Raw genomic sequence first — 15398 nt, forward strand, 5'->3', positions numbered from 1 at the left:
CGGCAGGTAAGGAGGTAGAAACAATAGGATTTCTACCTCCTTCTGCCAATTCAGCGCAGAAGGGAAATTTTGGTCAGGCGCCTTCTATTGCGCCCGATCAAAATTTTTAAACTGGTCCGATCGGCGAGTCGGCCGATATCAGCAGCTTCCTGCGATATCGGTCGACTCGCCGACATACCATACACACACCGAATATCGTAAGAAACGAGGTTTCGTACGATATTATCGGTGCGTGTATGGCCACCTTAACTGTTACCCGGTGCCCAGCCCACCCACTGCCTAACTCCCAACCACCTGTTTCCCTGCGCTCCCCACCCATCACTATTCTCTGCTCCCCATCGACAGGCAAGAGAGAGGCTGGGGAGGGGGAATTTTTTAAACTTTAACCATTGAGGAAGCAGACCCCATGGTCTGGGCCCCCTTGTCCCCCAGGCAGGGCCGCCATCGGGGGGGTACTGGTGTGTGAGGCCGGTGAATTCTGCTTGTAAAGGGGGCCCGGCCGCATTGTGAAAGTGACGCAATTTGCGTAACTTGTGTATAAGGTTACGGCAAAACTTACTCAAAAAACGTAATCTGCCTAGAAACTTACAATGCAATACAATGCAGAGAAGCTTGAGTGGGCAGGCAGGGGGCAAACTCCACTGACCACCAATTAATTAAAAAACTTAAGGTAAATTCCACTGCCCACAATGAACTGCCTGTCGTATTAGCGCATTAACGATATTATTAACGATTTATATAGACTGTTATTATAAAGTAACATCAGTTATTTATATTGGGATCATTTTATTGATTATATGAGCGCTTTCTACATTAACTTGCACAAAAACGTACGTAACTTCCATGTGAAGCAATAACAGCGCAGAGCAGGGGCAAGAAGGAGTGTAGGGTTTAAACTTAGAGCAAACTCCACTGACCCAATATAAGTCAGAACCAGTAGTACAAAAGGAGACAAATGAAAAGTGCTATTATTTGTAATTACATTTACATTAAATAAGACAAATTCAACAAACACAGGAAGCGGACACCTTATATCAAACAATGTTTATTTTATTTTCTGTATACATATGTTAAAAAGAATATATTTATATTTTTGTATTTAGCAGGGTTTAGGTTCATTTTAGGATAGGGTACAAGCATTTTTATTATGCATTTAACTTCTGTGCAACATCATTATTATGATAAAAATAAGAGACAAGAAAGTCGCACAACACGGACAGTGGCATAAAGTCTCGCACATATATATATATAACGTGAGCAATAGCACAAAAGGTGCCACGTGCAAAGAACTAGAACAGTCGTGTAGAACTGTCTACTCTACAGTTCTTGTTGGTGTGCAGCTTACAGTCTGCAATGAGACCTTGTTGGCAAAGGGTGCTGGGAGTGTTGCGCCGAGGGTATAGATGTAGGTGGTACACGAGGGACAGACGAAGCACAGCTCTGCTGTACACAGCTATAGGGCAGTTGCTTGTCTTCATTGGTAACAAAACCATAAACCAGGAAAGTCCAGCTTACATTCTCCAGCAATGAACTACAACTCCCAGCATGCTTTGACAACCACAGGCTGGATAAAGATGCTGGGACTTTAAGGTTACAATAGATAAAAAAGGGGTAATTTTGGCTACCTTACTGTTTACTATAACATAAGTTTATAAGTTGCCCCTTTTGATGGCTAGAGCTCTGAAGGTGACCATGGCTGAATGCACAATTCTTTGAATTTTTAGACAGATCCAATGCAATACTCATGAAATACACACAGATCATGCATAGTTCTACAGAGAACACAGGGAACATATAGCGCCCCCCTGACAAGCCTCACTGACCACGGGCTAGAGACACACTGACAAACATAGGTATTATTCATGCTGAAGGGCATATTCAGGCATACAGTGCCAGTATATTTGCAGCCATGGTAAATATACCTGAAAAGCATGCTAGGTCTGAGATTGTGCCCTGGGATCAGCAATATTTCCCAGCATACAGCTACCACCATGACTGGCTGTGGGAAGTAGGACATATAGGGCAGCTAGAAGGACTTGGGGTGACTGCACCACAGCACCCAGTATCACCCAAACTAACTGGATATGTGGATTTACATCTCAGCTCTAGGCTGCCGATCCTTGAACTACATGATAGCTGTCACAACCCTCCAGGATACGTTATGGCTTCACTAACCATGGACTCTCCATTGTTTCTACTGATTCCCCCTGTCCCTAAGCACCGGCACCGCTCTTCGTTTGTGGTGCCATTATCCCTTTTTTACACTTGGGACCTTAAATACACATGAACAGGGAGATTTAGTCAGAAAGTTAGTGGTGTGGATGAACTGCTTTTTATAAGCACAAATGCCTGTGCCTTTCCCTGAATTGGTGTTTGGGGTGGCGCCTCATTATAAACACTGCAGGAGACGTAATCCTCTTTTGTTTGTTTTTGTTGATTACACACATCCAACTGATCAGCCCTCTGGCAGTAACCCAGTTTGGCTCTATCTGATGGAGTCAAGGGCAGGCTATACATAACTGTGTCATACCTTAACAAGTGTTGAGGGGGCTGAGCCCATGGGGCTTTAGAGTTCAGGTCCTGGTTTGGCCCATAGCAATCGGAAAAGCTACCAGCAGCATTCATGAGGTACCATACTACATATCTAGAACTGTGCATTATTTAGTGCCCAATAAATACATTTTCACCAACATAATTCTATTAATCTAATGAGCCTTCTGGGTACTAAGTGTCCTATTGGCAGGAGAGTGCCCCGAGCCTACTAATAGTGTCACACACAGCATTTTCTCCGCCATAGTAAATACACCAATAGGTAAATCACTGCCCCATCTTATGAATGCACTAACAGACAAGTATCCACATTTTTGCACTAAAATCTACTCCGTATATGCACTCACAGGTGGATGGTGCCAGTCAGTGTAAAGATAGGGTTGAAGGAATCAAATCAGTTTATTTTTCCAGTTGTATTTATGCTTTAGGAGAAAATGCCATGGGTGCCGCTAGCCTAACACACAAAATATATTAGTTTATAAATTGTGATATTTATACCAAGCCAGTTACACAATCAGGTTTAAATCTATCCATGCTTAAATAAGGCCCCATCTCACCAGGCCTGCAAATTGGAGTAGGGAACTCCCCAAATTTGGATGTTAACAAAACTGTTGAATGATCTCTGCCTGACTGTGCACTGGAAATGGAGAAATAGAGCCATTCCTAGAAAGCTCTAAGGGTAAAGACACCTGGACCTACTAGTAGCAGCTACTTGTCATGGCTATATTGATACTGATAATTGTGTTTTAGCAGAGGTAATTCCCAGTATTGTCTATAGCAGGGGATTTTCTGTAGTTTAGAAGCCATGACAAGTAGCTGCTATTTGTAGCGCTGTGTGTCTTCACCCTAAAAGCTCCTACCATAATAAATATGTAACACAAGATAGCCCATCACATCACATGAAGGGAGGAAGGTGCTTTTCTTACATTTATAATAACAGAACGATAACAACAACCTGGAATGCAAAGACTCCTTCTGAGTTCATTAAGGAGGGGGTAATTAATTACTCCCCTCCCCCACAAACAAATGTTGCTAACACCAGGGACTTGCCATTCCTGGGAGATGCTTCATTCAAAAGATGTTGTAATTTTAATAAAAGCCTTGTCACTTGCAGTACCATTTCTTACCAAGAGGGTAAACCTTTTGATGGGTTACAATATAACAGCACCACAGGTTAAGATTTGTGCAAATTCATCCTACCTCTCCTTGAAATGGTAGATCCTTTGTTTTATATATTGGCACAAAAAAAAAAAAAAAAAAAAAAAGAATGTAAGTGCCGGGGGCATTTGCTCTCCACTAAGTAACCATGATCAAAAGGCATGCAATGTTTTGTGGGTCACATCTCCCTAACACAGACACACAGTGCAATTTTTCAAATGATAACTGCCGGGAGCAAGCATTCTAAACACTACAAGAACCTATCAAAATACAGAGAACACACTTGCCCTAAGGGTAAAGTTATCAGTGCTCAGTCTTTTCATTCTCCATTCTCATTCTCAAGGGTAAAGCTTGCCATACAAAGGTTGAAACAGACAAGAATACAAATATAATTCACAAAGGCTGCAAAACCCTTTTTGGTAAGGTCCACATCAAGCTGAGGTTATGATCCTTACCCAAACTGTCTGCACAGGCCTCACTGTTAAGTGTTTGTTGGCCATTGGGTCAAACAATTGCACCTCCACTTGGGTGCAAATTTGCCATTCCCACCAAAAGAATGGATCTGGCCATGTATGCCCAGCTTCCAGGTGACCATACACAAGTCAATACAATCTGCTGACTTTTATTGGCCTGTGTATGGTGCCTACTGATGGACCTGTCTGACAGACATATAGCCAAAAATTAGACAGATATCATTTGGGCAGATTTGAAAATCCTTTTGGAACAGGGTAACATCAGCTTGTTAATGTGGTACTCATCTGACGGAACTTTATTAGACCCACTGTATGATCCACTTTGTGGCCCCAGAGGATTGGCCCTGTACCTGGGTGGCCAAGGCAGGCCCAGATCCACTTCTGACATCACCAAACAAGTGGATCTAGCATTGTATGGCCAGCTTCAGTCACTCATGGGAACAAGTATTCCAATGCCTTAGACTGACTTCCCTGAGAGATCATTCTAAACAAGCTTGTAAGCAGACAATACCATGGGACCCTACAACTTTGCCTAACAGTTTATCAGCCAAATGAAACCCATAGTGCACAGTTATTAGCAAATCCCAGTTCCACAAACACATACATGTAAAGTAACAACACAGCCCAAATAATCTTCTGCTGTAAGACACATTCATGTTCCAGCTGCTAAAGAAACGGCCTCAGAGGTAGAAGATGTCTCATCGCATTGCAGGTATTGACTGTAGTGTCCTAAAGGTTACTCTTTAGCTCCATCAACCATAGGAAAATTCCAGTAGCTTTTGTCTTCTGATTCCAACCATTGACTCATGTCTTATATTTGGGCACAGCTGAGGAAGAATATATACCTTCTTTATATCTTCCCATGCAAAGGGATGGCCAAACTGTGAGAGTTGTTGAGTCAAACAGCCAGAGGGCCCCACATTAGCCATCCCAGGGCTACACTTTGTCTTTGGTAAGGTAGACAATAAAAACCTATCGGCCAAACATACTTTTGGTTCCATGGGAGTTACTGAAACGTAGCCTTCATTCTCCGCAGGGTGTCCTGGATTTTTCGGGAATGCTTATCAGATGGCACATGATGGAAATTGGCATTGTTGTCGGCCGCCAAGATGGAAATGTCAGCGTCACAAAAATGAGCGATTCGCTGTCGGAGATAGAACTGGAGCTCTGGGTCCAGAGTGAAGGAGTATGGGATTTCTTGGAACGCATGGACCTGGCTTACAACTTTTGCAATATTTCTGTGTAACAAAAAGGCAATATAATAATAATACAACATGATATTCAACAATATGCTCATGGGGGGGAGTCTTCAGGAAAAAGGTTTAGGTGCCAAAGCATCCAAATTCCCCCGTTCCCTCTTAAGTACTAAAACCTTGTGTATGCTAATCTGCTTCTTTCTCTAAACTACATTCAATCTTCTATAGTTTGTACCAGTGCAGCATGCCCATACATTACAACTAAATACATACAAAATGTTTTTATATTATGGTGTTACTGGCTTTTAGCTGATAATCGCTTGATTGGCCATTAATGTGTTCGGGCCCCTGCCAGGCTCCATGGACTCCACTTCATACAAAGACCTATGCAATTTATCAGCATTAATGGCTAGGTGCCCTTTATCTACACAGGAAGTCCAACAGCTTCCACAGAAACTATATAAAATAGGGATTATGTATACAGTACGTGACTGCAGAAATGGTCAGCTCTGATCCTTTTTCTACTTGCAAATTTATAGCATACCCTACCCCAATCTGTGGATTCTGGCAAATGCCAGAGGGGCTGCTGTAAGATGCCATAGACATTCACTATTTATTGGGCTGGTGGGGGGCTGTTTGGGCCTCTGTGTACTTGAAATGCCAGTTCAAGCCCTATCTTTAAGTTGCAATGGTTGGTCTTGGGCTTCCTTAGCTCAAAACAAGACTACAGATATTGTTGTATTAGTCATAGTCCCAAGTATATCTAGGGCATCAAATAACTGTTTCTCTCAAAATCCCACCCTTGTTAACCTTCAAGGTGGGCTTGTTAACAAATCTAAGCATTCTCTTCATATCTCACCCCAACCAACCTTCTCACTGGGCACTCCACTGTTTCAGACCCCGAAAGAGAAGCCAGCCCCAGAGTCTGGGAAGTGAAATGGTTATCTATCTATCTATCTATCTATCTATCTATCTATCTATCTATCTATCTATCTATCTATCTATCAGCCTGTACTCAATATTGCTTTAAATAATTTAATATACTCACCTTAATTTATTCCATTTAAAGGCTCCACTTGCCATGGTAAAGCCTCCAGTTTCAAGCTGTTGAACATGCATTGCTAGAAGGCAAGCTGAGGGAATTGTGGGTAATGTTCTGAATCTGTCTCCTTTAGTCAGGCACAGGCTGTCACTCTTTAAAAACACCTGGTGAATAACAGGGTAACAAAATATCTAAAAATCACAATGGAACAGATTCCTACATGCAAACCTACATTGTACTGTTGATACCCAAAAGAGGGATTAAACCCCAAATGGTTTAAAGAATAGAGAAATTATTACAAGAAAACACCCTGCCATAGAAAATACTGAGAATTGCCTCTGCTAAAACACTAACACAGACAATTATCAGTAAATGATCAGCATTGTCTATTTTAGTAGCTACTTGTCACGGCTACAAAAATAGACAATGCTGATCATTTACTGATAATTGTCGCTACGTGTGTTTTAGGAGAGGCAGTTCTCAGTATTGACTATGGCAGGGGGTTTTCTTGTGTAGCTGTTTGTGTAGCTGCTTCTAAGTAGCTCCGTGTGTCTTCACCCTTAGGGCTCTGGCACGTGGGGAGACTAGTCGCCCGCGACTAATCTCCCCGAAATGCCATCCCACTGGCGAGAATGTAAATCTCTGGTTGGATGGCATACGCGGCGACGAGATTTCCCCGAAATTGTGGAAGTTGCCTTGAGAGGCGCCGCGTATGCCATCCCACCGGCGATTTACATTCTCGCCGGTGGGATGGCATTTTGGAGAGATTAGTCGCCCGCGACACGGGAGATTTGTCGCGGGTGACTAATCTCCCCGTGTACCAGAGCCCTTAGGGTACTTTCCTTCCCTAATACTGAAGGACTGGGGGGGCGGCATGTAGGCTTCCTCCCCTTCCACCCTGTACCTTGCATGTCATTCAGAGGCACAGGAGGCTCAGCTCACACTGGGGTGCATTCCACAGGACTAGCTACACCTCCTGATTTTTTTTTCATCTAGTGGTCAGTGCAGAGCCCAGCAGGCAGGGGGGGCCAGGTGCTACCAAATGAGGACTAAGGGATCAAATCAACCCAAAGGCTACAGCTGCATTTGAGTTACAAGTAAATCTTACTTGCATGGGTTAGAGCAGTGATATTGCTCCCCACCCCTCAAAGCAGCTGCTCATGCTTAAATGCCTGGCATGGAGGTAAGTTTTGGAGGCATAAAGGTACACATTTACTCTTAAAAGATCTTCCTGCTGGCTGGAGTTCTACATGGGGGCTACCAGATTCACAACGCTTATTTGCCAACCCCCAGGAACTTTTTACATGCTTATGTGGCTCTTTATGCATCTGGGTTCTGGGTGTGACTCACAGGTGAAAAGTTTTGGGGACCCCTGGGTAAGGGTATGTAGCCAGTCAAAACTGCAGCAACATAGGATAAGGACCACCCAGAACTAGGTCAAATGATTATTTGCATCTTTATAAGCCAATGATATTTTACACAAGCTTTAAAGGCCCGGTCTTATTCTTTCTCTCTATTAAACACATGCATTTAGTTACCTCTACTGCTTTCAGTTCTTCCAGAATATCAGACACCTTGGAGGGCAGACTTTTCCAAGCCTTGACGAAGCAAAAACAAAAAGAAACATTTAATCTCTGTGTCCTTGAATGATATGAAATCCCCAGTGAATAAGGGAAGGAATGTAACTCACAGGGAGCTGCCGTACAATGAGATTTTCCAGGCCTCCCAGGATCTGCATGGCGCTCGCAAAGTCCCTCTGTTCGTAACATAACTTGGCAACAAGAAGGAACTTTGTCAGCACGCCAGCCTGCAACTAAAACAGGTGACAAGATTGTTAGAAAAGCCTTGGAAAGACAATAATAAAGTTGTTTCTTTTCTTATTCTCCTGCCCAGAAATACAAAGTAAAAAAAGCATAAAACTAGCCCACAGAGCGGGCATTCCCAAAGCAATGGGACGGGACAGATCCTTTTGCACATTCATGAGAATGGCAGTGTTACACCAATAATATCATGAAGACCAAGAGCACTCTGAGCAATCGGACATTAAAGGAATACTGTCATGGGAAAACATGTTTCTTTCAAAGGCATCAGTTAATAGAGCTTCTCAAGCAGAATCCTGCATTGATATTAATTTTTCTTTTTTCATTTTGAAATTTTACATGGGGCTATCAATATTCTTAATTTCCCAGGGTGCCACAGCCATGTGACTTGTGCTGTGATAAACTTCAGTCACACTTTACTGCTGCGCTGCATGTTGGAGTGATCTCACCCCCACCTTATTTTTCTTCCCAGCAGCCAGCAGACCAAAAGGAAGATAACAGCTCCCAGTAGTAGTAGTATCAGAATAACACTCAATAGTAAGAAATCCAAGTCCGGCTTGGGACTCCTCCAGTTACATGGGAGTAGGAGAAACAATAGGTTACCTGAAAGCAGTTCTAATGTGTAGCGCTGGCTCCTTCTGAAAGCTCAGATTCAGGCACAATGTTTGTTCAAGAATAACATTATAAATGGTAGAGTGAATTATTTGCTATGTAAACAGTGTAATTTAGAAATAAAAAGTACCATAAAAATCATGGCAATATCCGTTCAAGTTGTGTGGGTGGATATATGTCCCCTTTAAAGCAGCAGCACTTGAGCTACTACAAAGACAAGAAAAGTTGACAGCAAAAAAATACTGTCAGGATCACCTGGTGGAACTGCAGGCGATGAGGCCCAATGTGGTTGGCCATGTTTTTCATTTTGGCAAATAACTTTTGATGCAATAATATCTTAGATTCAGTGGTCACATTTTTCAAGGAGCCACACCATGTACAGTCAAGCACTTCGGTTGGCAGTTGATCAAAGTGATGAAATATCTGCATGTGTGTAGCAAACACTAGTCTCCTTGCTGTACAATGCTAATCTAAGAGTTATGCGCTCATGCAGCCAGTACCAACCTTGGAAGTGTGACATGTGACAATCTCGCCAGATACCCAGGTACTAACATTTTCGGCAAATCGCAGCATCTGTAGCAGATACTTGTCTTGTGTACAGCTTGGCAGGAACAGAGTGCAGGCTTCAGCTGGGGGGCTCTCAACACCGACACTTCTGCAAAACACAAAGATTCTCACTGGCACTGGCAGGATCTCAGTTAAGCCTATGGCACACAGGGCACTCTGACTGCTACTTTGTCTGGCATGAATCAGCAACAGCAGTGACTAGCACTGGCAGGATCTCAGTTAGGCCTATGGCACACAGGGCACTCTGACTGCTACTTTGTCTGGCATGAATCAGCAACAGCAGTGACTAGCACTGGCAGGATCTCAGTTAGGCCTATGGCACACAGGGCACTCTAACTGCTGCTTTGTCTGGCATGAATCAGCAACAGCAGTGACTAGCACTGGCAGGATCTCAGTTAGGCCTATGGCACACAGGGCACTCTAACTGCTGCTTTGTCTGGCATGAAACTGCAACAGCAGTCACTGGCACTGGCAGGATCTCAGTTAGGCCTATGGCACACAGGGCACTCTGACTGCTACTTTGTCTGGCATGAAACTGCAACAGCAGTCACAACGCCCCCTGGTGGCCAAACATCTATCCGATGCTTATTGAAAAAAATGTTCTTTCTTGTAAAACACTCACTTTGGCGCATTTGATGATTTGTCCGTCACCCCCAATGCCCGTGAATTCAAAAAGTGGACTGGGTGGCACTTCTTAAACATTTCCTAATTAAAAAAAAAAAACACACATTACTCCAACACTGTATGACATTATTCCTTAGGTGTGTCTCTGCAAACACTTTATGTTTATTGATATGAGTAGATGATGTATGTACCCCTCTATTGTACAGCACTGCACATTATGTCGCCTCTTTATAACTGCATGTTAACACTCTCGCCCCATTCTTTTTTGAGGTTTCATGTAATTTTGATTAAAACCTGAAAACAGTTACACCAACCTAACATATAATTTGAGTTATAAATATAATAGTTGTCAATACAGAACTCAACAGAGTATACATTATATAACATTTTATATAAAATCTATACATTATATACTGTGCCATTTTTCTTCTGTTGTATATGTGGCCCCTCTGTGAATAGCTGTGGCCCTTGAGAAATAAACAATTTACCTTAACCTTAACCACAGACAGTACCAATATCAGCAGAATGCTAGTGAAGAGCGCCACCTTGTGGTAAAACTGAATTATACCATTATAATAAATATTAAGGTAACAAGAAAACAATTTTGCTTTTTTTTGTATTTTTCTGTCAGTTTAACAGAAAACAAATAAAGGGCAAACAGTTCTTATAAATCGGGTATAGCTTTGCAGATAGAAACATGAATGTTCCGCAAAGACTATAGCAGCAAATAAAACCAGCAGTATTGGAAGGGAGTAGAAATGATCACATAATGGCTAGGAAATAAGCCTCTCCAAACAAACAGAATAGCTTTCACTGCATGTCACCTCGTGACATAGATGAATAGATACATATGTTTATTTTTTTTAAAGGGCCCCTACCACAGACAATTTTGTTTCCCCCTGTTCCAGATGGGGGCACTCATGTACATCTCCCTCACTCAATATGCTCACGTCATGAGTGAATCAGGATACCCACAGCATAGTGGCTCAGTGAATAGCACTTCTGCTTTACAGCACTGTGGTCTCTAAATTCAATCCCAGCCAGGGCACTATCTGCAAGGAGTTTGTATGTTTTATCCCCTTGTCTATTTGGGTTTCCTCCGTGTACTCTGGTTTCCTCCCACACTCCAAAAACATACAGGCAGGTTAATTGGCTTCTGACTAAATTGACCATAGTGTTTGTAAATGCGATAGGGACCATAGACTGTAAGCTCCTCTGGGACAGCGACTGATGTGAATGATGAATAATCTCTGTTAAGTTCTGTAGAAATGTGTCAGCACTATTATATATTATAATATAATATCTATTATTATTTAATAGTGCTAATTAATATATATTAATTATATATATTATTTATAACAGGAAATAAATAAGTAAAAAATAATCCTAAAACAAGATTTCTTTTAATTGGTATATAAAATAGCATGTATTAATAGGCCTGGAAACTGCCATACTAACACTGTATAGACAAAATAGCTCCCCCAGCAGTCATATCAAGCAAACAGTGAAACTTTTCACTTAATCTAATAACCTTTAAATTTAGCATGTGTTAGATAGAGGCCAGAATAATGTCAAAGACAATGCAATATGCCCATGTTATACTCTACTATGTACAGACTAGGTTATACTCTAAGTGCCTCACATAAAATATAACCCCGAGACATGAAAATGTTTCCAAGCGCTTCTATCAGTTTTCAGTTGTAAAAATAAACTGGATTTCCCTTTCTATGCATGTGTTATTAGCATTATACACATGTGTACCTCCTGGAGCAAGGTTAGCTGGGTAGCAATCTGCTGAACAGTGCACTCGTATACAGAGAATATTCCGCTCTCATCTGCTTTGATGTAGGACATGGATAATTCTTCGCTAAAGCCAGGATAACACGGCCGGGGCAGAGCTGATGCAACCAAGTAATGAGCCTTGTGAGTCTCAGCAGTTCCGTTTCCCTTGGACAGTTTCCAGTTAAAACTCTGCAAAGCACACAACAAACGTACAGTAATTGGTTCCAGCTTAGAGCATTGGATCTTTACTCTGAAACAGAGCTGTTAATTACTGGCAGAGATGGATGCATACTAAATCACATGAGCATGGTCTGTCCCACAAAGGCCCAGACTGGCAATCTGTTGGTTCTGACAAATGCTGTAAGATGCCATAGACTTTCACTATTTATTGGGCTGGTGGGGGGCTGTTTGTGCCTCTGTGTGCTTGATATGCCAGGGGATATTTTGAATCCCAGTCCAGACCTGGACTGAATATCATTAATAACTGTAGAACACTATTAGCCAGAGCTCTGGGTGTGGCAGTTGTTGAAAAGAGAGCTGCAGGCAGGAACACAGATATACAGCAAGGAAAGGTTGTGGGAGCACCCCAAGGCTAACTGAAGTAAACTACAATGAAAAGTGCAACTGATCTGGCCACCACTGGACTTATAAGAGTGCTCTGAGTGCTATTCTGCCATTCAGTGGAAAACAGTCGTAAACAGAATGCCCCTGTCTATCTGTCATGGTTCTTAACACTGTTGATTGTAAAGTGCCCCTTCTGATGACAATGGAGAACTTGAATATTTTGGAGCTAAAGTCCCCCAGTCACTATAAATGTCTCTCAGTACAGACAAACCATAATACAGAGCGGAGCAGAGGGGGTTTCTCGACCTGTGTGCTTTTATGTAGGCTGAGAAAATAATCTGTGTGATGGCTATAAGCTGGGAAGCCGTATGAGAGCATATATGTACTTACTATGAATTACTAGAATGGAGGAAAGGCAATGTGCATTGTGTGGCTAGATCCATCACATTTCCATTTTCCTTTACTTCTATTTAATAATTCTGATATGACAATAAGAGCTGATTCACTGACCTTCCTGGAGACATTATCCACAGATAACTTAGTGCACAGAGAATGCAGCGATTTGGTATCGTCCTTATCTCCAGAAGTAAATGTCAAAGAGGAAATGGTGTACTTCTTATTGGCAACTTCTTGCAGCAGTGATATTAAGTACTCACTCCAGTCGTCCTTCTGGAAAACCTAGAAATAAATATATCCTTAAACATTAGGAAACTGGATATGGCAACCCTGGATTCAGTATGTAGCCCCGTCTGGTATGGGCCAAACCCTCCTCTCTTAGTTTGCTAGAATTGCTTTATAATGAAATATGAAATTAATAAACCTGGCTTGAAAGCGACTCAATAGATATTTTATGTGAGTGTACCGCTATAGAGTCAGAATCTATTGGGATATTAGGAGAGGACCCTGGAGATGGTATAGGAAGCAACATTAGTTACAAATGTTTTTTCTTATATGTAGCAATCTAGTCTAGTAGGCAAACATTTATCCTCTACAGCAGAGTGCTGCAGCGAATCAGGTACCCACGGAATACCCGCAACTTCGTAGAGTTTCAGGAGGAAAATCCCAGACGTCGTAACTGTGTGGGTGGTCTGTGGGTACACAGAGGAGGTAATTTGGGAGGTTGCAGGCAACTTTAAAAAAAAAAAAAAAAGACCTGAACTTCGCAGTGATGTTGCTGATTTATGAACTCACTTCTGGTTCCCAAGTCAGTCCCGCCACAAAATACTGACATCACATCCGGTTTGTAGAGATGTTTAGCGGGGTGCGGGTTTGGAAAAGCAACTTTTTCTGCTGGTTTTGGGTATGGAAAGACATTATAGCCAATGTGGGAGCAAAGATCACAGATATGGGGGTCCGGGTTGAGCATGGGTATTAAAAAAAAAAAGACCCATGCAGGACTCTACTCTACGATATGCAATATGCAAGCTCTGGTGCTGTGAAAATGTTAGATCCTGGGTTCTGTAACCTACCTTTTTCCTTACTCACTGCTCCAGCATTTACATAATGATAGGAAAAGTTGTCCAAGTCTCTTACCTAATATCAACCAATCAATGATACCAATATGTTTGAGTAAATTGTATTGAAAATGTCAATATGAAAATTATGGTTTAAACCATTCCAAAAGGAATACTTTCTATGAACGGATAGTGGTTAGTACTGCTCTGCTACCTTACAAGCATTAGGGTGATGGCCCACTGGGGGATTAGTTGCCTGTGGTTAAATCTTGGATACCACAGCCGATTAATATCCCAGAAAAGCCTGCCCTAGTTACAACATATTTGCTTGTTTTCCCATTTATTGGCTCCTTATGTGTGTGTAAATACACTAGTGACCTTAGACTGCGAGCTCCACTGGGTCAGGGATTGGTGTCAATAAAGCATCTATAATCTGAGTGCGCGTGTGACCCCATACCTGGGCATTACTGAATTCTTCCAGTCTGTCCAGTACATCTGGATTCATGGAGAAATCGACCACACCACAGCTTTCTATCCAAGTCTGCAGCAGGATCAGTGAGCACTGGAAGATTTTCTTATCCACAGATGGGAAAGCAGTGGCTTCTCGGCTGCATCAATAATAAACACATGTTATTGCAGGGAAAATAAACCTGCAGAAAACATCTGATCTGCTGAATGATTACAGATTATTTATAGATTTGTGTTTTGAAATCCTTTCATAGGATAAAAGGGAACAAGATCATTCAATGTAACAGAGAAGAACTGGGTTGCTGTGACTATGGCTTGGATAAGCAATAGATTCTTTTGAAAAGACATCTTCCCATTGCTGAAACAGAGAAAAAGCTAAAGAATGTGGGACATCTATAACTGGTCTCACAAGTACTGACCTGGGCAAAGACCAAGTGCAATTTTCATCAAATGATCGCTACTGTTTTGGTAGCTTCTGTGACAATACTTTTAAAAAAAGGCAGAGTAATACACAGAATAATGTGTAACATTTTATATGGGGTAATGCTAGCCTTAGTGCAATTCATTCCATAACCAGAACACAATAAACCAAGTGCTGCAACCTCAGATACAGCATCTTTTATCTATGGATTCTATATAATGGGTATATCTGCACTTTGGAGTACCATGCCTTAATATAATCTGCATAATGCATAAACCCCCAGTGGTGAAAAAGTCATATTATTACAGAGGAACAGTAAATCAGGCAAGAGAGAAATTAATTAAAAGTGACAGAAAGGTAAAATCCCTGGGGGTGATTCTAGTGGCCTAACTGCTAATTGCCTCAGAGGGATGGCACCTCTTTTCTTTATAAAGCCAGGGGTACTGTTTATGGAGTCTAATCACCCTCCCAGCTGTCCTCTGCCAATTCTAGTAGGTCACATGTGCAGTAGAGAATCCTCAGAATAGTTCTGTACTGACATTGTACTTGTCCAAGCCAGATGGGGGACAAGTGAAAGACTGGGGAAAAAATGGTCAGTTTGGGCTGGTGCATTTATTGAAGAGGAGGCGTGACCAGTCCAGGGTAGTGGGTAGAAATACAAGAAGGT

General features: G+C 42.0%; 1 protein-coding gene across 2 annotated transcripts in view; it reads right to left on the minus strand.

Annotated features, from left to right (window-relative positions):
• Positions 1-1029: 1029 nt before the first annotated feature.
• The window catches only part of kndc1 (kinase non-catalytic C-lobe domain (KIND) containing 1), a 64763-nt gene continuing 50394 nt past the window's right edge, over positions 1030-15398 (minus strand). For both annotated transcript variants that reach the window (XM_012967752.3, XM_012967751.3), the window contains exons 22-30: positions 14300-14450; positions 12899-13066; positions 11804-12013; positions 10041-10123; positions 9356-9506; positions 8110-8232; positions 7958-8017; positions 6426-6583; positions 1030-5419 (exon numbers count right to left, since the gene is read on the minus strand). In XM_012967752.3, the coding sequence (XP_012823206.1) occupies positions 5188-5419; positions 6426-6583; positions 7958-8017; positions 8110-8232; positions 9356-9506; positions 10041-10123; positions 11804-12013; positions 12899-13066; positions 14300-14450 (1336 nt within the window). In that variant the 3' untranslated portion in view covers positions 1030-5187. The remainder of the gene's footprint in view (positions 5420-6425; positions 6584-7957; positions 8018-8109; positions 8233-9355; positions 9507-10040; positions 10124-11803; positions 12014-12898; positions 13067-14299; positions 14451-15398) is intronic.

Source organism: Xenopus tropicalis, chromosome 7 (genome assembly GCF_000004195.4).
Source record: "Xenopus tropicalis strain Nigerian chromosome 7, UCB_Xtro_10.0, whole genome shotgun sequence".
NCBI classification, from domain to species: domain Eukaryota; kingdom Metazoa; phylum Chordata; class Amphibia; order Anura; family Pipidae; genus Xenopus; species Xenopus tropicalis.